At 36.8% G+C, this 23,355-nt stretch overlaps 1 protein-coding gene across 3 annotated transcripts; it reads left to right on the top strand.

The window, feature by feature from the left end:
• Window positions 12–21,548, top strand: INTS12 (integrator complex subunit 12). 3 transcript variants are annotated; one of them, XM_005681340.3, is made up of 7 exons: window positions 12–163; window positions 6,904–7,068; window positions 9,663–9,815; window positions 10,845–11,032; window positions 12,465–12,624; window positions 17,338–17,484; window positions 20,861–21,548. In XM_005681340.3, the coding sequence occupies exons 2-7, from the start codon at window positions 6,913–6,915 to the stop codon at window positions 21,443–21,445; spliced, it is 1,389 nt and encodes a 462-aa protein (XP_005681397.1). In that variant the 5' UTR covers window positions 12–163; window positions 6,904–6,912; the 3' UTR covers window positions 21,446–21,548. The 3 variants fall into 3 exon arrangements, with proteins under 3 accessions (XP_005681397.1, XP_005681398.1, XP_013819935.1); XM_005681341.3 differs by having other exon boundaries at window positions 33–231; XM_013964481.2 differs by lacking the exon at window positions 12–163 and adding an exon at window positions 569–782.

Below are 23,355 nucleotides of genomic sequence, written 5' to 3' on the forward strand. Positions count from 1 at the left end.
GAGAGGCTCACGTCACTTCCTACCGTCGCACAGTCAAAGCGTTCCCCGGCCGAGCCTCCTGCGGGAACCTTTGTTTTTCCGCTCTCGGAGCGGGCTGGTGGTGTTGGCACCGGTTCGCCAGGCCGCCGGCAACGGACGGAGCAGCTGGGCGGAGCGGTGAATAGTGAGTAGTGACCGGCTGCCCGGCTCTCAGCCGACTCTCAGGGGCTTGAGACCTCCGCGAGGGGCGAGGTGGGAGAGTGGTTCCGTGGGGTCTTGGAGTTTTCTCGCTCCCTGTGGGGACGCCTCGCAGTCTGCAGGCGGTAGAGTGCCCAGGCTGACCGCTTTCTCCTTACAGTGAGGGTCGGGCTTCCACGGAGAGGAAGCCCCAGGGACTAGGTCCTTGGAACCCTTTCTCGGACCTTCCTTGGCAGGTTTTGGCGACTTCTCTGTACAGCTCCTTCTGTCTGCCTCTCACTTGTCAAAGACCTTGCCCTGTGCTAGGCCTTGGATGTGTCACGACATTGGTCAAAATATTGGCATTCTTGTTCTGCGCGTCTGTGGTCACTTTTTAGATTCTCTGTCACTTGATTGGTTTGGAGTCAAGGTCTTTCCACCTCACCTGTGTTTCCGGACGTGTGCCTAAGATATCAGTGTAACCTAGGGCCAAGAACTCGGTGAAGGAATAAAAAGGGCAGCATCTTTAAAGGGATGGGTTACAAGAGCTTGCAAAGATGAAAAGGCAGAGCTATCCAGAGCCGTTCTGTGATGACAACCCTAATACTGCACTCTGTGTGAATAAGGTCAGTTTCCTGCATCTCGTTCACATGAAGATCAACTTTGCATTTCTTTTATGATCGGCGTGTTGAGTGGGAAATGGGATCTAGAGGAAAGCATATATTAATATATGAATGCCCAACTTAGTTTGGAGAAATCACAGAAGCCCTCAAAAGTGACATTTAAACAAAACCTAGTTCAATGACTCAACAAATAGTTGTGAGAGTCTGTTAAGTTCCAAACACTAGGTATATAACAGTGACGAAAACAAGTCCCTGCTTGCATGGAGTTTACAGCCTAGTGAGATTAAAAAATTTAAACCAGATGAAGGATTGGCAAGAGACTGTTGCAGATAGGAACACTGTACAAGTCCCCAGTCTTGAAAGAGGTGTTTTTGTTTTGTACTGCCTTTCCCTTTTTGATGTTTTAGGGTTTGAGGGCAGGGCGAGCCAGTGGGGATGGGTCTGAGTTTCTTTTTTTGTCGCTTTTTGTTAAGGGACTTTGGAAATATTTAGAACTGTGTAGAAGCAGAGAAAAGATCATTATACTTTGATCTCTAATAATTCTATGGCCATTATATTGTGGTACTTTGCAAAATAGCAAAATGGTAGGCAAAAAAGATAGGAAGAGAGCACAGCAATCAACTCCAGTATTCTTGCTTGGAGAATCCCATGGACAGAGGAGCCTGACAGGCTACAGTCCATAGGTTTGCATAGAGTTGGCCCCCACTGAAGCCACCTAGCACACAAACACACACAGGCAAAAAAGATAGCTTCCTCCCTTAAAGTACTGAGAGTTTTATAGAGAATATAACAAATGTCCAAAAAAATTGAAAAATGTGGTTGAAGGTAGAAAACTCCCGTACCATGAGAATGCACTGCTAGATATCCTTGGAGAGCAGGATTAGTAGTCCAGGAAGTAGAGCAGAACACACTAGCTATGAGTCAAGTCCTCATGAGAAGTAGTATTTGAACCAGGTCTTGATAGGATTTGGAAATATAAAAAAAGGTAAAATGCTTCTCAGACAGACAAATTGAGTATAAGTAGCAAGCCCAGCTAATGACTCTGCCCTACTGAAGATCTAGGGATGAAGAATTAAAGTTTTTGTGCCAGTTACTGAATCTTTTTAAATGGTAGGCCAAGAAATTAGGCTTTATTTTAAAGGCAGTGGCTTGCCTTAATTTTCAAAGAAGAAAGAAGGAAAATGTGTTGCAGGAACATTAATATAGCAACTGTCTTGATGTCAAGGAGAATAACTAGATTTTTGCTGTAGTACAAAAAGCAAGTGAAAACCTGAATCTGAGTAATAGCCTTGAAATGAAAAACAGCAACAGATGTGAGAAATGTTGCAGACTTAGAATTCACAGGAAAGGCCTGCTGATTGTTCAGAGTAAGGAATTGGGAAGGATTCAGTGAGCAAAGGTTTAGGCCTCAGACCTGATTAATGGAGAGTGTGTCATTTATTGACAGTGCAGGACAGGGAAATTTGGGGGGAAGGTATTCATAATTTCAAATTCAATCATAGCTGAACTTGAGATACCATTAGGGCAACCAGTTAGATATGTCTATTAAGCAGTTGGAAATATGGGTTTAAGCTTAAGAGAGATGGACTGGGAGTAAACATATGAAATCATCTCTCTACAGATGCTAGTTGAAAACATGATATATAAAGATTACAAAATAGGAAACTGGTAGCAGAACTAAAGAAAATAGACGAGGACACAATTACTTCAGCAATACCAAGATCAATGGAGTTGAAAAGATAACTCACAGAAAGAAGAGCCCAAGATAGAAAAGGAAAACCAGAAGAGCTGAGTATTTCTCATGGAGAAGAAAGGTTTTTGAAAGAGACAGTGAATTCTCTTGGCCAGCGTTACTGAGTGACAGATTTACCCCACAGTTGCTGACCTCTTTAGGACCATAGAAGAAAAAGGAATTTCTTTCACTATTCAGTAGTCCTTTCTTATCCATGTAGGATATGTTACAAGATCTCCAGTGGATGCCTAAAACTATGGATAGTACCACACCCTATATATACACCATTTTTTTCCTGCATACTGCTGCTACTGCTAAGTCACTTCAGTCATGTCCGACTCTGTGTGACCCCATAGACGGCAGCCCACCAGGCTCCTCTGTCCCTGGGATTCTCCAGGCTACCTGTGATAAAGTTTTATTAATAAATTAGGCACAGTAAGAGATTAACAACAACTGGTAATAAAATAGAACGATTATAACAACATACCACAATAAAAGTTATGTGAACGTAGTCTCTCCCTTCAGCTTCTTTAACTCTGCCTGAAATGTGACAGTGGCTTCTTCATTGGCAGACATAGCCTCTCCAGTAATTTATATATTTTTCAGTCTAAATCCAAATCTATGTAACCATCTCTTACTTGCAGTAAGTGGCTGGCGTCACTCATTTCAGGGGATCCCTTGCTGAAGTTTTTGTAGATGCTCAATGCTTTCTGGCCCAACACATTTCTGTCAGTTTGAACACATGTTCTGTTCATGTCCACCCACGAATTTAATGCCTTTTCCAATCTAACTAAGCACTTATGTGCCATGGCTGTAACTCTCACAGCTTGAGGTACAGTAGCAAAACTAGCTCAAATTTCTTTTTCCTTCTTCAGTTTCACGGATAGAAGACTGTTCTTACCATAGATTTTAGCAACCTCATTATATGAGCATGTAACCTTTTTCTTATTAAGTTGAAAACATCCACCTTTTCACTTAGAGGATGCCCTTTGCAGTTTCTCTGGCATATCTGAATCGCATGCATTACTACTGTGGCTTTTTGGGGCTATTAAATAAGTAGTAATAAGGTAACATGAACACAAGCACTGCAGTACCCTGGCAGCCAATCTGGTAACCCAGCTGGCTAGTGACTAACAGATGGGATTCACTGGACAAAGGGATAATTCACGTCCCACGCGGGATGGGCCAAGCTGGCGTGTGATTTCATCACACTACTCAAAATCCACATACAGAGGATTACTAATGTGTATTTGCCAGAAAGAAGGAGGAGTAATAGAAACTGGAGAAAGCAATAGACTGGGGAGGGAAAGTAAAGTAGAAAGCAAAAGAATAAAGGATAAAACATATAACGATGGGTCTTTTATTTTAGGCCCAACTCCTGTTTTTTCTGTTGGATGGGGAACAGAAGTTGGGTCGAGAAGGTGCTAATAAAGAGGAAGCAGAGGAAACAAAGTGGAGGCCTCTATAAATTCAAAGTACAGATGGATGGGATAAAGACATTTTTAAAAGAAAGAAAAATTGACTTGGTACCCTGAAGAGGCTCCTGGGTCAAAGCAGTAGAGGAGATTGATAGAGTGGTGGAAGATTGTAGTTCAAAAGGAGAATTGACTGTAGTCAAAGAGAAGAGTTGTGAGGTCTAGGTTTCAGTAGCTGAAGATGAAGCTCTTTGAAGATCTGAATAAACCTAGCACAGGAATTTGGAGAACACCAGTATAGATGCTAAAATTACCAGAGATAATGGCAAGGGGGAGAGGAAGAAGATGAACCTGGCGCAAATGTTCTGTCCATTAGCAGCAGTGAACATGCAGGTGTGGTTTCAAGAGACGATGTTGATCAATGATGGTTGGGGAGTATTCTCCCTCAAACAGCAATATGAGTAAGGTCTCTGTAGACCTCTGTTTGGTCTTTGAATAGGAACAACTCCCTACTTGGGGAAGGCTGTAAACAGGTGATGTCTGTGTGTATGCGGGGGCGGGGGAGAGCGGATAGTCAAGGTAAAGCAATAAAAGGAGTGCTTGAGAAAACTATGGAAAAAGCTAGGGGAATATGTTGGTAATAAGTAGGGGCTAGAAGATGCTGGGGAGCTAGCAATGAAATTAGTGTGGAGGGGGGAAGGACTGAGCTGAATGAGTGCGTGCATGCCTGCTTCATTGTCTGACTTCATTGTCCTACTGTTTGCAACCCCACGGACCATAGCCTGCTAGGCTCCTTTGTCCGGGCGATTCTCCAGGCAAGAATACTGGAGTGGGTTGCCATGCCTTCCTCCAGGGGATCTTCTCAACCCAGCGATCGAACCCATTTTATGTCTTCTGAATTGGCAGGCAATTTCTTTACCACTGGCGCCACCTGGGAAGCCCTGAGCTAAATGATTACTGGAGGGATTTTCAAGGGGGAGGTTAGTTTGTACCCAAAAGTAACCATTATGTATATATAATAGGAAAAGGGAAATTGGAAATTGCTAGAAAGGCTAACCCATTGGTCTCCAAACTTTTCTCATCATTTATTCCATGAGTAAAAAAGTAAGTACACTTCTTTATGTATGTAATTGCTACCAGTTATATGGACTTCCCAAGTGGTGCTGGTAGTCAAGAATTCACCTGCCAGTGGAGGAGATGTAAAAGACGAGGTGCTGACTCTTGTTACCTAATCTGGAATAGGAACCTTTTTCTATCTGTGACTATAGAAATATACAACAGTAAATACTTTGCTTCTAATTTTCAGTATAGAAATTTGAAGTAATGGTTTTTCTAGTATATTAAAAGGATTCTTCTAAGTTTCAGTCCTTTCAGCACCTCAAAATACAGACTGCTCTGGATAAGTAAACTATTATGCTCTTGAGCTATAAAAACTTAAGTCAGTAGAAAGTCGAGGCTGTGTTTCCTTGTGTACTCAGGAGGAGTGACAACTTTACTCCTTTTCATTGTGGACATTTTAATGAGGAACTCTTTTCTCCCAAGAATGTTTATGGTGACCAACCTCTTGAATAATTAAAAAAAAATACACCTTTCTGTATTTATCATTATATATGGGTAATGTATGTAATAATACAATCTTAAGAAGTAACAGAGGTTGCTTCTCAATTGTTATTAAATTATTACCCATACAACTGTTTGAGGTAGATTATTTTTCTTTTAATATTGAGCTTTGGACCCCTGCTCATGGGTGATTGAGTAGAGCACAGAATTTGACAAGAATTTTGTGGCCATCAAATGGGTATCTTATACCTTCTTTAAAAAAAAAAAAAGCCATTCAGAGTGTGTGTATATGTGTTTTCTATAAAAGCTGAAGAAGTATTAGGAGGAAGGTTGATAGGGAAGGAACAAACAAAATCCATTTTCAGGGTGGTCTTTCATATGCCAAGATTAAACCTACAGCAAGTTTTAATGGCTTTATAAATCCCTGAAAATGAGAGATTTCTGTGGAATTGCTGACAGATCCCTAACTCTAGCAAGTACAAGTGTGTGGCATTATTACAATATTAACCTCAAGGAGAGAAGACAGTTTCAAGCTCTAGAATGTTGAATACAAAGTATACATTTTTATTTTAATAATTCCTTGCCAGGACAAGTATTTTAAAAAGTGACACCAGAAATAAAACAACATAATAGCATTGGTATTAACTGCAAATAAAACTTTTTAATGTTTTAGAATTTCATAAGCCTTTGATGTATATCTTCACTATTTTTTAAGCTCCTTAGGGCACAGAGAATATCATAGGCTGTATATACATATATATATGTGTGTGTGTGTGTGTGTGTGTGTGTGTGTGTGTGTATGTTGGCACCATTTGTCAGAGACTTTGCTTTTTAAAAATAGGTTAATGCATGGGATACCAAGCTAAATGTGATGCAATAAAATTATCATAAGTATATTTTCTGAGGCATTCAAGATTGGGGCTGAGGACTAAGGAGGCAAAAAAAGATAACTGAGGTTAAAATTTCAGCACTGACTTTTGTAGCTTATTGCTTAATGTATGCTCTAACTATTGTCCTCCTGTGACACACTTCCCCCAATCTATGTGTGTGGGGGGGGGGGCGGGGTGTATAAATAAGGTTTGAGAGCAGAAATTTTGATATACCATAAGCTTGACCTAAACACATCAAGTTTCTCTGTTCTAAATTGTGAGTTTATTATTTGAAAACGGTAAAAGGAAGAGGCTCTTCGGAGAGGAGGAGCTTATCTGATAGCTGATAATACTCTCACTTTAGGAGAAGAGAACTAGATAATTCCAATTAGGCATAAGAAGGAAATTTATCTGTAATAACCTTTTAGACAGTTTGAATTTTGTATCAGGTACACAGTAATACATCTAAACAGAACGAGACAGATAAATTTTGACAGGTAATTGCCCATTGTCTGTAAATTACCTTCTTTTTTTTTTTTTCCCTTCAGGTGTTTGGGATGGCTGCTGCAGTGAACTTGGAACTTGATCCCATTTTTTTGAAAGCATTAGGCTTCTTACATTCAAAGAGTAAGGATTCTGCTGAAAAGCTAAAAACACTACTTGATGAATCTCTGGCTCGGGGCATTGATTCAAGTTACCGTCCATCTCAAAAGGTATATAACTGAATTAGAGGCTTGGAGGGAGTTCTGTAAAGTCTTTAATGTTCAGACCATCTCAAAACAGTCTGCCAGATAATCTTCCCTTATGGCATGAAGAACTTTATAGTGCTCTTTTCTTTCTCACGCTTTCAGAGAGCTACGCCACTACATAGAAGAGTTAGCTGAGAGTGGAGCGCATTTTGTTGCTCCTATTCTCTGTGTATAGAAACCCACTGACGTGCTATAATTTTAATTCTTTAGGAAGAGAATTTTTTTAATCTGCTGAATGAAACCATAGCTTGTAATTATTCTCTAATGTTTTAGGGGCAAAAAATAAAAGGGCAGGAATTCTACAATGAAGTGAATTACATATAGATAGGATAATTTAAGGGAAAAAGGAGGTATGGATAAACTGTGAGAACTATGTCACTCCCATGGCAACTAAAGTGGCCAAGCAGCTTTCTGTGAAAAGAATATACATTTTGGAACCAGACAAATCTGATTTAGATCCCAGCTTACCTCTTACTAGTGTGATGACAGGTAACATATCTTGAACATTTACTGTGTCCTAGGTACTTTTCTCAGTGATATAGATGTATAATTAATTTTAATTGTGATAATGATCCTTTGAGATAGGTATTATTTATTTTTATTTTACAGTAAGGAAACTGAGGTACGTAGTAACTTCATTTCACCCAGCATCTGTTTCTCTGTTAGTAAAACGGGGATAATGAGAACTACCTTGCAAAGTAATGAACATTAAAAGAAAAAAAGTACATTGGTCACCTAGTGTAGTGTTTGCCTGGTATATAATAAGCTCTTAGTGAATGACAGCTCTTACTATATTCTTTAATACATACTTAAGACATTCTTTCAAACCTTTCTAAAACTCTAGCCTTGAAACTTCGAGTCACCGAGGTCTGTGAACACCTAGATACCAAACTGATAAGGAGAAGACCAAACTACCTGAGTAGCTGAGTCTAATCCAGAATCTCAAACTCAAGACAGGGCCGAGTCCCAGACTCAGTGCCCAAGTAAGCAGTGATGTTTTCCTCCCAGCCTTCTTTCAAAATAAGCTCTTGTACTCTCAGACCTTTTTATTGTCCTTTGAATGGTAGAGCCATTGTGACGTCCTTTATTTTACCATTCTCATTCTGGAGGTTCAGTGAGCTCAAGCCAACCAAATTAATAAAGCTCAACAAAATGCACTAACAAATTTGTTCTGCTCCGAGTATTGACATTGTCCAAATAGGAAATTCCTATTATTACTAAAGAAGCAGTATTTTTCTAAAAATTTGTTCACTTATTTTACTTTTGGCCGCACTGGGTCTTCACTGCTGCTCTCTGGCTTTCTCTGAGTGTGGCAAGTAGGGGCTGCTCTTCGTGGCTGTGCATCAGCTTCTCACTGCAGCATCTTCTCTTGTTGCAGAGCACAGCCTCTAGGGCGCAGGGCTTCAGTAGTTGCAGTGCCTGGGCTCAGTAGTTGCAGCTCATGGGCTCTAGAGTGCGGGCTCAGTGGTTGTGGCGCAAAGGCTTAGTTGCTCCCTGGCATATGGGGTCTTCCGAACCAGGGATTGAACCCATGTACCCTGCATTGGCAGGTGGATTCATAATCACTGGACCACCAGGGAAGCCCCAAGAAGCAGTATTTTGAGAGTCTAAAACAGAAAGAAGTGCATTTGTTAAAGTACCTGAGAAGTTGGTTGCAACTAAAACGTCTCCTGCCCTTACATTTTAGCCATTAGAGAAATGTAAATTAAATCTACAATGATATGCCTTACATATCTATTAAATGTCTAAAATTAAAAAGATTAGCCATACCAAGTATTGGTGAGGATTTGAAGATAGGATTTGAAGATAGGAACTGGGACTCACAGGTACTCCTGATGAAAATATGAAATAGTATACCACTTTGGAACATGGTTTGCCAGTTTCTTAAAAAGTTAAGCATAAACCTACCATACAATCCAGACATCCCACTCCTAGACATTTATTCTAGAGAAATTAAAGTATGTGTCCATGTAAGGATTTGTACGTGAATGTTCATAACATCCTTATTTGTAATAGCCTCAAACTGGAATCAACCCAGTAGTCCGGCAGTAGGTAAATGAATAAACAAATCATGGTATATTTGTTTAATGGAGTACTATTCAGCAACAAAAGGAGGGAACTTTTGTTACACTCAGTGACATTCATGAATCTCAAAATAAATATACTGAGTGAAAACAGCCAGAAAAAAAAGAATATATCCTGCATGATTCCACTTATGAAAATTTCTAGGAAATGCAACCTATACAGTTAGAGAAGATGGATCAGTGGTTACCTGAGAATGGGTGGCTTAGTTTTCTAGGATGTCTGCCTCTCAGAGTGATTATAGAGGGCAACAAAAAACTTGGCAAGATGATGAATATGTTCATTATATTAATTGTAATGATGGTTCACAAATGTGAAACCTTATAGTGAAACTTACTGAAGAAAAAGACACAATATGTTGGCACATATGATGTCTTTATTTTTAACTGATAATTTAGATTTGTGATCTGGTTTTGTTTTTAATAATATACTAGTCTGAATATTTCTTTATAGGTATCTTTTAATTTCATATACAGGATGTGGAGCCACCCAAAATTTCAAGCACAAAAACGGTTTCTGTTAAGCAAGAGCCCAAAACATCATCTAGTCTTCCTTCTGGCAATAATAATGGCAAGGTCCTCACAACTGAGAAGGTAAAAAAGGAAGGTGAAAAGAGACCTGCTGATAAAGTAAGATTTTGCTTTACTCTAGTAAATCAGTCAATCAGTTGTTTTATGCTTACTTTTTGTGTATAATAATTGGTAAAAGTATATAATAATCACTCAGTAAATATATTTTTGTTATTATGGATTTTTTTAAATTGAAATTTAGAAACATTTTAGAACCATTTATTGAAATCATTGTCAACAAATATTTGAGCCCTAGAAGATATACTGATTTCATGTGTAAACTTTAATCTGTAACTCAGATATTCTAGATGGAACAGTTGTTGAGAAAAAAAAAAAGTTGTCAAGGAAAGAATAAAGATGTAAACCAATAGACATGAAATTTACAGAAAAGCATGTGCTTTAACAGGGTTACAGAAAACTCTTGTATTGTCTACTGTGAATGATTTCTGCATATAGTTAATTATTAGGATTTTAGAACTTAGTAAAAAAAATTTTTTTTTTAACTTTAGTAATACCGGCCCTCAAGGGGTTGTGTTTCCATACTTTTTCTAAGTACTGGCTCTTTATAACCTATTTTATATTATTCTCTCTATATTTTAAAGAAAGGAGCCAGAATTTGCTTTGAAACAAATATGGCAATGTGTTAAGCCTAAGTTACTGGTGGAAGTTCATTATTCATTTCTTTTCAATATAAATATCATTAGTTCATAATTTAAAATATTTTAAAATAACCTTAAAAATATCCTTATTAGTGCTGTGGCTTCTCAATTCAAAGCATCCAATGGGGGTAGGAGGGCAGTGTAAGTAAATCCATTGAACTTCCGTGATTCTTTAATGAATAAGAGAGTACAAAGAGAAATACAGATGCATGCTGAACTGTTGTGATTTGTTTCTTTTTACCTTGTTGGATCCTTTTAACAAACTGAGTATGAATTTCTTATACATCTCTGCAGGTCTTTAGTGTGTGCTTCTGTCCCTATGTGAAAGTATCTGTGGAATGGACTTGGTCATTGCACACTATCTTGTACATCTCTCAATGATTTAAAGTTTATTTTAATGTGTTGCTTTTTGATTGGGTACTTTTTATAGATGAAATCAGACATCACTGAAGGAGTTGATGTCCCGAAGAAACCTAGACTGGAGAAACCAGAGACACGGTCCTCTCCCATCACTGTCCAAACCAGCAAGGATTTAGCCATGGCTGACCTTTCCAGCTTTGAGGAGACCAGCGCTGATGATTTTGCCATGGAGATGGGATTGGCCTGTGTTGTTTGTAGGTAAGTTGTACCTTGCCACAAATATGGCAAGAACAAACAATTTAAAAAAGAAAAATAATAGACCAATTGTTGGGTGTTTTTTAAATTCTGTTTTCATTATTTGGAGGTGGATAGGAGATAAACTGCCCATGTGGCAATTTAATGTCTAATAAATTGTCAAAAATTTATATTACTAATAGGCATCTTTATAATCAGTTATGTGGTAATAACATTTTCTGCATTCTTGGCTTCTAGAGTAAAAACACTGCTTTAATTTTTAGTGAGGCACTGTTTGGCAGAATAAATTATTTCTACCTTTCTTTTTAAGAAGACTATATTGCTTTTTTTTTTCCTGAAGTGTTCATAGAATTTATAAAGTAAACGGTTATATACCATTTTCTAAAATAGCATTAAATCTTTTCCTAAGAATAAGGAAAATAAAATTAATGGATCATGTAGGTTATTCTGAGTATTGTTTTGAAACATGGATGCATAATTATAAAAATAGATAATTCTGCTTAGTAGAAGATTCATCTTAAAAATCAGAATAATTAGATTTTAAATTCTTTTATACCAGGGTCTCTGTCTTTAGTTGTTAATGACTTTCATTGCCTAGCACAGTAGAAGAGATTGTCACCTTTCCTGCTATTTGCTTCATGAAAATATTAAATTCTGGTGCACTGGGACTGAATACATAGCTCTAAAATTTTGTGAACATTATAGAGCATCAGTTAATGTACTTCTGAATAGGATTATTTTGTTAGAGCTTCATTGCTTTAACATATATTCATTTATTTCAACCTTAATCTATTGTAAGGGTTATCATTTTCATGTAAAGAAATAAATGGTAAAGTAATAAGGGGGAAAAAACTAGTCATTGTAATCCTCCATAAGAAGATTTGTTACGATAGTCTGAGGTTGTTGCTGTTGCAATTTTTACCTTTTTGATACACTTATTAAAACATTCTATTTTGTTGATTAAGATATTTATTTATGGAGCACCCCATGTCTGTGCAATAATGTGCTAGGCACTGTAGATAATTAGGTTCATTTTCTACCTTTAGGCAACTCATGTATTAATGAAGAAGATAGAACAATATGTAGGCAAAAAATATAAAGGAATTTAATAGAGGTACAAAGAAGATGTTATGAGACTGTTGGAGGATGAGCCAAGGTCTACTACCTTTTGGGGAAAAAAAAATTACAATGGAAAATGCTAAGAAGAAGAATATAGCCAAGTGTAGTCTAAGTCACCTTATATATTTCTTACTGGTTGAGCGTAACCTTTAAGAGAAATGAATTGTTTGTGCAGGCTACACGTTGGAGTTTGTTAGTTTGCTGTTTGGCTTTTCTGATATATCTTTAAGATATCAAGCTTCACCAGAAGAACCCTAGAGTGGCTTTATATTGTTGCATTCAAATAAGTGTCATATCTAATGATATATTTTCTTAGGCAAATGACAGTGGCATCCGGTAACCAATTAGTAGAATGTCAGGAATGCCATAATCTCTACCACCAAGATTGCCATAAGCCCCAGGTGACAGACAAGGAAGTGAATGACCCTCGCCTTGTGTGGTACTGTGCCCGGTGTACCAGACAAATGAAAAGAATGGTAGGAATTATTTTTCTCTATTTTAAACAATCTCTGTCCATTTTTTTGTTAATATGTGGTTGTTGAAGATAAAAATCCGAACATTTATGCTGTTGAAAAAAATCTTATTAGCTGATTATTTTAATGTTTGTTTATATGGTATAAATGTGTGGTTTATGTGTCTGTGCCTAAGTGGACCAGACCATATATATGTATTTTTCTCTGCTCAGCTTTTAGCTTGTTCTAGTATAAATGAACAAAATTGGAGCCCCACAAATTAGGACTATTTCCTACTGGTGTGTCCGTGTATTTGTGCACATTTAAAAATACTACAAAGCACTATGGGAAGTCGTGAGATACAAAGCCTTAGTCTTTGATGAGTCTGGTAAGGAAATATTGGAAATGTCTATTCCTGAGTGAGCGCAAACCACCAAACTTACAAGCTGTGTGCAGAGCCATCTCTGTCGTTCCTTCTGCGTTTCTCTCTCTATTCCTTGTCTTTCCTTCTCATTGTCTTCAAGTGACCATTTAGCCTATTCTTTCAAGTACTTTCCCAGGTTACTGCTCACAAACATAACTGCCTTTAATGTCATACTGAAACATTTTCATCTGTTTAATATTAGATTTGTTTTCTAACTTTTATTCATTTAAAAAGTAGATGGATGAATGTTATCATTTTCCTTTTAAAGAAATCAAGTTGTTATTTACTTCAGGGTCTTGTTTACTTCCCCCATCCGCATTCCCCTACCTTTGATTAGGGACTCTTTTTTTTTTCTTTTTTTTTTTACTGAAGTACAGTTGATTTATAATGTTAGTTGCTGATGTACAGCAAAGTGATTCTGTATATTGAATATAGTCCCCTGTGCTATACAATAGGACCTTGTTGTTTATCCATCCTATACATAATAATTTTTGTCTGCTAAGTCCAAATTTCCAATCCATCCTTACCTCACCCCTCCCACCCCTTTGGCAGTCACAAGTCTGTTCTTTATGAGTCTGTTTCTGTTTTATAAATAACGTCATTTGTGTCATATTTTAGATCCCACATATAAGTGATATCATATGCTACTTGTCTTTCTGTGTCTGACTTGCTTCTCTTATATGATAATCTCTAGGTCCATCCACATTGCTGCAAATGTCATTATTTTGTTCTTTTCTATGGCTGACTATAGTCCATTGTGTATGTGTATACTATAACTTCGGGACTTCCCTGGTAGCTAGCAGGGAAGGGAACAGCTACCCACTCAAGTATTCTGGCTTGGAGAATTCCATGGACTGATCCATTCCTTTGCTGATGGACATGTAGGTTGCTTCCATGTCTTGGTTATTGTAAATGGTGCTGCTGTAAATATAGGAGTGCCTATATTTTTTTTGAATTATAGCTTTCTCCAGAAGATTAAGGACTTTTGATAGAAAAGTTCTAACATTGTTAACCAAGTGAATTTCTACATAAATTTTTCTGACCAAATATATCTTTTTAAAGTCAGAAGTACTTAGTTAAATAAAATGAAAATTTAATCACTAAAAAATCAGAAATAGATTATGTTTTTATTCCTATGAAAAGTAGTAAAATTTCAGTAGTATTTATACTTTGTAACAAGAAATTTCTGTGACATGGTACAGTATTTTTTCTGCTCTGTCTGATTTTTATTTAGTTTATTACTTAAACTACCCTCCAGGACTTCAACCCAAGTAATTATGGGTGAGCAGAATAGTACGTTCTAGCACTTTGGCGCAAGTAGTCACTAAGAATTGCCAGTCAAAATAAATAACTTGTGATAGTGATCTTTCTTTAACATAGTTTCAAAATTTATTATTATTTTAAGTCTCTTAATAAAGTAAGTACTGTTCTCTCCTAAGTTTTTTCTCCCTTTTATTTTGTGAGTTAACTCATACCAAATCTATATTTATAGTTCTTACCCTCTTTCTGAAGTGAATTTTGGCAGATGACCAGATATCCTACAGTTACTTCAAGTGCAGTATTTTTAAAATTAAAATTGTTTTCTTCTCCACTCAGTTTTTCCTCATTTGCCGGAACTGATAATATTATCCTTGATGCCTCTCTTACATCCACATCCCTTTGTTTACCAAACTTGTTAATTCTAACTCATATGTATTTCACAGATCTGCCCATTTCACCTTTACTACCCTGTTCCACAAATCGCTCATTTCTTGCTGTTGCATTAGCTCCTTGATTCCCTTCAGTCCACTTTATACACTACAATTAGAATATTCTTCTACGATAATTACCTAACTTTATCTGTTTAAGTGTGCCCAGTGGCTCTCAATTACCTATATAAGGAAGTTATCCTTGTTCGGGTGGATTGTGGACCTTCTCTTTTTGACCCAGCTCTACCTTTGTATCCTTCTCTTCCCACCACTTCACCATAAATACCACATACTGTGGCCACACGAGACCTAATGGTTCATTCCGAGTATGTGGTGAACTTTCATGTCCCACATGTCCTGTTTCTCAGCTTCTCCTCATCCTGATACATTTTATTCTTTATCAACTTTGCAAATTAAATGCCTAATTAATTTGTATTAAGAGTAAGTCTCATTCACTCACAGAGCACCAGAGCAGAGCTCAGGACTGGACACATTCCACATTCTGTTGTTTCATTTTATTAATAGAGGATATATAGATTTGGGCCAGAAATCAGCAGTCAGTAAGTTCAGTCTGTATGTCTAAGAGTCAAGTGCTGAATGACTAATGTCAGAGCGTGATTAAGTGCACCAAGAGTGGACCTGGAGAAGTACCAAAAGGCATGATCTGAAGTGAACCTGAAGATCGGGATCTAGTAAACACAAGCTTTAGCGAGAGAAAGGGGTTTGGAAATGGAAGGGATGCTAAACTGAATAGCTTTCAGTGAGGTTCTCATGTGTGCATTGGTTATTGCTCCAAGGTATCTCAAAGATACCTTAAAAAGCATCTTATATCCTCTTTCCCCTTGCACTAATTTATTCAACTATGGCAGGTTCTGCAGTACAGGAAGACGGGAAGACAGAGATAAGAATGGTGTGAGAGTGGGTGGCAGGGTCCAGAGTTATTCTTTAGTTCTGTGGTTTTCTTTCTACCAGGCAATGGGATTTGCCCCAGCACTCATGACTTATTGCAATGGCTCTCAGTCTGAGGTGCTAACACATTCCTACTCAGCAGTAACAGAAGTATGTGGTATTTTTGATTGTTACCATACTGGCCATATTGCCTTGAGTGGTGAATTTCATACATTCTACACTATGTGAGTCAGTCACCCAATTAAAAAATTAGAGTTGCTTTGTTGAGCAATACTGAATCAGTGATAATATCCTAGTTCCCTAAACTAGTACTACCAGCAAAGAGCAGAGGGTTTTGAGTATCTCTTAGGTTCTAAGATGGGTAGGTGAAATAGCCAGGAAGCAGAAGAAGATCCAAGCATAGTCTCCTGGGCAGAGGTTCTTTCTGAGCTTCATAGTAATGAATCTTCATCTACTAAAACATATAAGTTGGGTCGGTCTTCAGAGTCTAACCTCATCTACTGATGTGGGTGGAGGAAAGTGTAAGATTAGAATACCATGTACTCCTGATACTCTGAAGGCTACATTTTCATAACATGGTTTGCAGTACAAGGTAAGATAATCTTTCTTGGTAGTAAGAGATATTTTACCATAGATATCTTCCAGCATTCTTTATAATATTCTTGATCTGAGTGTTGCTTTATAAGTGATGTCTGAAAGTAGGTATACTTTCATGTGGAAAATATGTAATATAAAAAATGGGATGAACTGAGACTTAAGGGTGAAAATATATTATATGGCAAACCATAGCAGAAGAAAGTCTAAACAAAGATAAAACAGCTACATTCAAATTTCCAGAAATGGGAACACATCATTAATAAAGTTTTTGGTATAGTCTTACGTGACCTTATTAGGATTGTCAAAAACAGTAGGATGGCTGGGAGCATCATTACTTACCTAGTAGAGAAGAGTTCTTCTGGATTCAGTAAGAAAACTTTGTTTTCTTACCATTTGTAAATAATGATGATGAATGAGTAGTAACTGTTATTATCTGCACTAACATGTACCAGACACTGTGTAAACTCTTACATAATCACAGTGCATTCTCATAACCCACCTTTAGAACAGAAGATTTTATCCACATTTTGCAGATGAAAAATGAGACTTCTGAAAACTTACATATTTTACCTGAGGTAACATAGATAGGGAAGTAGTTGAGCTGGGCTTTAATTTTAGTTCTGTTTGATTCCAAAAGCTGTCCTCTCGAACACCGCACTATTCCGTTTATATAGTTAATATTATCTAGCTGGAAAACATTAAAGAATAAACTGAAAAATGATTCATGTACAAGAGAATTTAGTAAAGTACCTAATATAAAGGAAAAAGATCAATTGTTGGTCAAAATAAAACTGAAAATGTTTATATGGTTTTTTCTTTTTAATGATTTTGGACTGTTTTATTAAAATATTTAATTAACTCCAGCCTGCATGATTTTTAAAACTCACGTTATCTTTGCTGCTTAGAAACTAATAAAATCTATAAAATCATTAATTGATATGATAAAATAATTTGTCCAAGAGTTTATATTTTCCATGTCATCACAATGTTATATTTTTTAATGTTAAATGTTTATCTGTATTACAGTTCATTGAGGAGTCTTGTGGTAGGTTTTATTGTCTTTTTGTACATTTAACTAAGATTTTGTAGCTAATGTAATCTTAACACTGATTTTTGCAGGCTCAGAAAACTCAGAAACCACCACAGAAACCAGCCCCCACAGTTGTTTCTGTAGCTCCAGCTGTTAAAGATCCATTGGTTAAGAAACCAGAAACTAAACTCAAACCAGAGACAACTTTTCTAGCATTTAAGAGATCAGAAGTCAAGGTATAGTACATTCTATTTTTATCTAAGATTGGATTTAAGTTTAGTTGACTTAGTAATAGTTACTTGAAAAAATTAATCAGGAACTTTGTAGACCAAATGGCCATATGTTGGAAATTAAGACTGTATTACTATTGACGCTGGCTTCCCTGGTGGCTCAGCAGTAAAGAATCCGCCTGCCAGTGAAGAGACACGGGTTCCATCCCTGGGTCTGGAAGATCCCCTGAAGAAGGAAATGGCAGCCCAGTCCAGTATTCTTACCTGGGAAATCCCATGGACAGAGGAGCCTTGCAGGCTGTGGCCATGGGGTCACAAGAGAGTTGGACACGACTTAGTGACTAAACAACAACAAACTGTTTACATTAAGTGGAAAGAGAACATTTATGCAATTATCTTATCTTGAACTCTGCTGTTTCTCTTTTTACCGTGGTTAGGAACTATTTGTGAGCATTCTAAGATACCATTCTTTATCATTCCTATGTAGTCAGCCAATATTCTGCAGTCAGGAATTTGGTTTCAATTCTAAATGCCTTCGTCCTCAGTAGCAGTAGTTTTGCTCCTCCCATCACTTGGGAGCTTTCTTCCCCCTACTCATTGGCTATTGAAGTTTTCTTGCTTTCTCTCATTTTTTTCTATTATGAATTTTCCCATGAAGTGGCGCTCTTTTATACTAAGGGGCTGGATTATCTAGCGAGAGTATCACCTTTCTCATTCCTTGGTCTTCCTCGTTGACATCATGCTACATTATTATTATTATCCTGGCATTTTGATATCATAGGATACAATGTTTTTCTAATCTAATTTTATAACAAAAGGAATGCTTTTATTGAGTTACACATTCTAATTTTAAGCAGAATACTAAAGATGGAAGAAAAAAATGTTAGCTCCAGATTCTCAAAGGTTACTCCCAGAAAATTCTAAAGATACTGCCTTGTTCAATTGGCTATAGGTAGTGAAGATCAATATAAATAAAAAGTACTCTTGAGAAAGGTACTGATAATTTTATTTGCAGATCATTTTTAATTTAATTTAGCTGGTAGCTCAGAGGGTAAAGCGTCTGCCTGCAATGTGGGAGACCTGGGTTCAATCCCTGGGTAGGGAAGATCCTCTGGAGAAGGAAATGGCAACCCACTCCAGTTCTCTTGCCTAGAAAATTCCATGGATGGAGGAGCCTGGTAGGCTACAGTCCATGGGGTTGCAAAGAGTCGGACACGACTGAGCAACTTCACCACCACCAAGGAAGAGTTGATATCCAAGGGATAGCCCTTATTGGTTTGTCACATAGAGACTTGGTGAGCTAGAGTAGAAGTAAGAATAATTTATTGAAAATAATTAGAGTTGCTATATTCTATACTTAAATTATTTTCAGATAGATTTTTATACTAACCTATTACTGCTGCTGCTAAGTTGCTTTAGTTGTGTCCGACTCTGTGCGACCCCATAGACGGCAGCCCACCAAGCTCCCCTGTCCCTGGGATTCTCCAGGCAAGAACACTGGAGTGGGTTGCCATTTCCTTGTCCAATGCATGAAAGTGAAAGTGAAGTCGCTCAGTCGTGTCCAACTCTTTGCGACCCCATGGACTACAGCCTACCAGGCTCCTCTATCCATGGGATATTCCAGGCAAGAGTATTGGAGTGGGGTACCATCGCCTTCTCCAACCTATTACTACCAAGGCTTATTTTTAGGAAACTCAATGTGAAATTATTTTGCAGCAAATAAATTAAGGCCTTGGCTGTCATGTTTGTTCTGATTAAGAGGTTTGATATTTTTATGATAAAATAGAATAAATGTTTACTATGAAATTCAATAAATTGAAAAGCAATACCTGTAACAGCAAACCATTAAAATAAAATGTTGTATACACGGAACTTGCTTTGTACTTCATAAGTTTTGGTCTTTTTGATTACTTCAGGTGGGTTTTCTTTTGTAAAGTTTGTTGAAAGATCATTTAGTCAAATGGCAGGCAGTTTTATATTTATTAGAAAGAAAAGGAAAAAATAACATCTTTTATAATTGAAAATTAAGTTTACTATACCTGTGTCCTTTGCTACCTTGACTAAATTTTTCTCATTAAATATATGCATTTCTCTAGGAATTTGCAGTTTATGTAAAGTTTATCTTCTTTGCATAACCTTATGAGATAGTCATTATATGATGTAACTGTAAAAAATCCTATCATTTTTCACAGTATGTGAAAAATAATCTGGACCTTCCTCTTCTAAAGACCTCAGAGCACTCTATTTTCAGTATTCTTCTCATTGGTTTATAATGTTTCGTGCAGACAACATTGAAGACTACTTTGTAAGAATTAAAAACGTTTTTATCAACTCATTCAGAGTTCAGTTCTAAAATATAATTGGGTGTATTCTAAGCATGATAACTAGCATATTAAGTAAGATACTATTTGTAAGATTTTTATCTTTTACATATTTAACACTTTCGTGACCCATGAAAATAAGATAGAAAAATTCATTTCACAATCAATTTGAACAAAGTGCATTTTCCCCTAAATGTTAATGTGAAAAATATTGTTTTGTATGAAAAAGAACAGTATTTATGTAGTAACATTGGTACTCTGTTAGCTTTTGACTGTCCAAGGAAGTTACTTAGAGAAATGTAATATGTGTTACACCTTTAAGGAATAAATCTGGGAGTGAGTCAGGCATACCAAAAATGTCACTATACAGCTTATTGAGGCAGTTTATAAAAAATCCTTTATATTGAAACAGGGACCTCTTTGTGATAGTTTCAGTGGAAACATGGACAAATTGGGAAAATAAAGTTATGAAATGTTTTTAGTATATCACCAGTTGTACAATTTCATGTAGTTAATGCAGTATACCTGTATATATACAAGTATTTGCTCAAAATTTAGGGGGAATTTTTCTTTTAAATAGGTTCAGAATCTCATCTCAGACATCTAAGTATCCTGGGCGTAAGCATTTTTGTCCATTAAGAGTGGATTCTGTTTTTGAATTGATCCACAAGTCATTTGGAGTAGGTCTAAAGAATTAGAAGTTTTACAGCTAAATAATAACCTTTTTGCATGAAAAACAACTTAAAGCATTAAATCTGATTTTCTGATGTGGCTTGTGGCTGAATCTAGAAGCAGTCCTCAAAAAGGAAATTTTTTTTCTGAAATGATTAGAATAAGAATATGACATACCATAATTCCTGCTTTGGAAATGGTAGCACCGTTAGCTATGGATAGGTTTTCTTCTATGTGCTTTGTCATATCAGTTTATCAGAACTTAATTTTGATGATTTAAATTTCCAAGATCATTAGTTTTATAAAAAGTCTTAACCATTCTTCTTATGTATTTAAGAATATTAGGTATTAATTATACTTTCCTCTAATATTTATCTTATATTTTTTAGGCATCCACGGTTGTTTCAGGAAATTCTTCTAGCACCAATGTTTCCTCTTCAGCAACTAGTGGCCTAATTGGATGGGCAGCTTTTGCAGCGAAAACCACTTCTGCTGGTCCATCAACAGCAAAATTGAGTTCAGCAGCCCAAAACAATAGCGGGAAACCTGCTACCTCTTCTGCTAACCAGAAGCCCATGGGTTTGACTGGTCTGGCAACAACATCCAAAGGGGGAATAGGTTCCAAAATAGGTTCCAATAACAGCACTTCACCCACTGTACCATTGAAACCACCTCCACCTCTCACTCTAGGCAAAACTGGCCTTAGTCGCTCAGTTAGTTGTGACAATGTTAGCAAAGTAGGTCTTCCCAGTCCAAGTAGTTTGGTTCCAGGAAGCAGCAGCCAACTCAGTGGGAATGGAAATAGTGGGACATCAGGGCCTAGTGGAAGTACCACTAACAAAACCACTTCTGAATCGAGCACCTCTCCATCGGCATCCCTTAAAGGTCCAACTTCACAAGAATCACAACTCAATGCCATGAAGCGATTACAAATGGTCAAGAAGAAGGCTGCCCAAAAGAAACTCAAGAAGTAATGTGGCCAAGTAGGTTTTTATATCATACTACCCTAAAGATTAAAATCTTATGAAGATATAATCTGTAATATACTATAATTTAATAAAAATCTTCATAATGAAATTTCTACTATTTCTTACCTTAAAATGCTGAATAGTATTTAGTGAAACTTGGAAATGTTTATCTTAAATCTGTTTTAACATTTTTATTTTGACAGTTTTCATAGTGTGTGAAAACATGATTAGAATGACTAATTCTTAATAAAAACTTCTGAAATCCCAGAAGACTGGTGCATCTGCAGATTAAAAAAAAAAAAGCATCTTCTAACAACGTCCCAATAACAGATCTTGCTGAATAGGTGCCTTACAAGAAGACAAGGATGGCCCGATAATAAAGTTTTCCACTCCTCGCCCACCATAGTCTGAATGTTCAGTGTCAGTCCCAGGCTCATTTCAATTGATTCTCCCTCTCCCCCTAAATATTTCAGCTTCTTCTTTTCAAAAGTAATTTTTCATGTTCTTGTGTTATGCTTTTATCTTATCACCTCATATCAGTTATTTAGGCATTTATCTCTTCCAATCGATGGTGAACCCCATGCCCTTTCAGTGCAATGCTTTTCTCACTTTTCTCTCAGAAATTGTGAGGGATTTCAGTTGTTACCTTATTCTAACAGAAGACATAAGGCTTTCTGGATCAGAGAAATAGTTCATTGTTCACAGCAAAATGTAGCAGTCATTCTATACTTCATGAATACCTCATTTCATTCAGAAACTAGACATCCAGCAAATTCCTACATTCACTAAACTTGAGCAGCCTGTTTCTTCAGCTTTGAGGTATGCTACTAAAACTATAAACTTCTGAACTCAAACCCTTGCCCATAATTCCTATATTTTCCTCACATTATTGTTCTAAAATATATTGGTAAATGCTTTCTGTGAAGTTAAAACATTTTTAAGTAAGCTTGGCCTTTTTTAAGGAAAGACGTTTTAAACTGCTTTGTTAAATAATGGCACTGAATTCATGGTAAGTTACAACTCAAATTTGAAATAATTCTTACTTACAAAGTACAGTAAACATCTATTTACATGCTTAAAATCTGCCTGCATATGTCTTTGTTTTGAGAAACTCAGTGTTCTGTTGATTAAATATCAATTTGGCATCAACTCCAAGTCCCCTTTAGTGTCAAAAGACCAAAAAATATATGTATATTCATCATCATTTGTTGATATAGTTCAGGGTCATCTTGGACTAAACTGGATAAAATGATAGGATACAAGCTCAGTTCAACAACTGTAATAGCTAATATAACCTCAGTACCTACAAGAAATTAAAGCAGTAATGCAAACAGTTGCACATTGGTAATATTACCAGTGATTACAAAATTTTACCCAATCATAGTCAAAAACATCTGCTGGATAGAGTTGAAAAAAAGCATTTTACTTTCTATAGTATTTCAGACAGGACTTTGGAAAACTTGTTTAGGAAGTAATTTAACTTACTGAGCATGGTTCTTTTATAGATTGTATGTGTGTATAAATATATATTTAGAATCTTGACGTGTGTAGGATACATACATCTAGTAGTGTATAACTAAGTTTGGTATTTCATAGAGGTATATTTGGCATTAGAGTTTACCCCAAGTAGCTCTTAGACCTTGATTTTTCCATATCATTAAGTGAACTTTATAACTGAGCATGTGATGAATGTAGCCAGCTTTATATTAAGAGTATTTATCCTTTGTTTTATTTTGTTATGTGTCATTTGTTTTTGCCACAGAATTTTAAGTTGTGTGCGGGCAGGGATTTTGTGTGTCTTGCACATCATGGTGTTCCCACTGCAGCTCTTAGCTCAGTGAAAGAATAGACAGATATGTAGGTGAGCCAAAAAGCAAGCTTTTAGGATTGTAAGTTCAAATCCCGTTATAGCAGAA

This window comes from Capra hircus, chromosome 6 (genome assembly GCF_001704415.2).
Source record: "Capra hircus breed San Clemente chromosome 6, ASM170441v1, whole genome shotgun sequence".
NCBI lineage: Eukaryota > Metazoa > Chordata > Mammalia > Artiodactyla > Bovidae > Capra > Capra hircus.

Coding starts and splice junctions, on each gene's coding strand:
- INTS12 (XM_013964481.2), top strand. CDS start 714: ATGAAAAGGCAGAGCTATCCAGAGCCGTTCTGTGATGACAACCCTAAT. Junction 7,069..9,662: donor GTTACCGTCCATCTCAAAAG/GTATATAACTGA, acceptor TTTCATATACAG/GATGTGGAGCCACCCAAAAT. Junction 11,033..12,464: donor TTGGCCTGTGTTGTTTGTAG/GTAAGTTGTACC, acceptor ATATTTTCTTAG/GCAAATGACAGTGGCATCCG.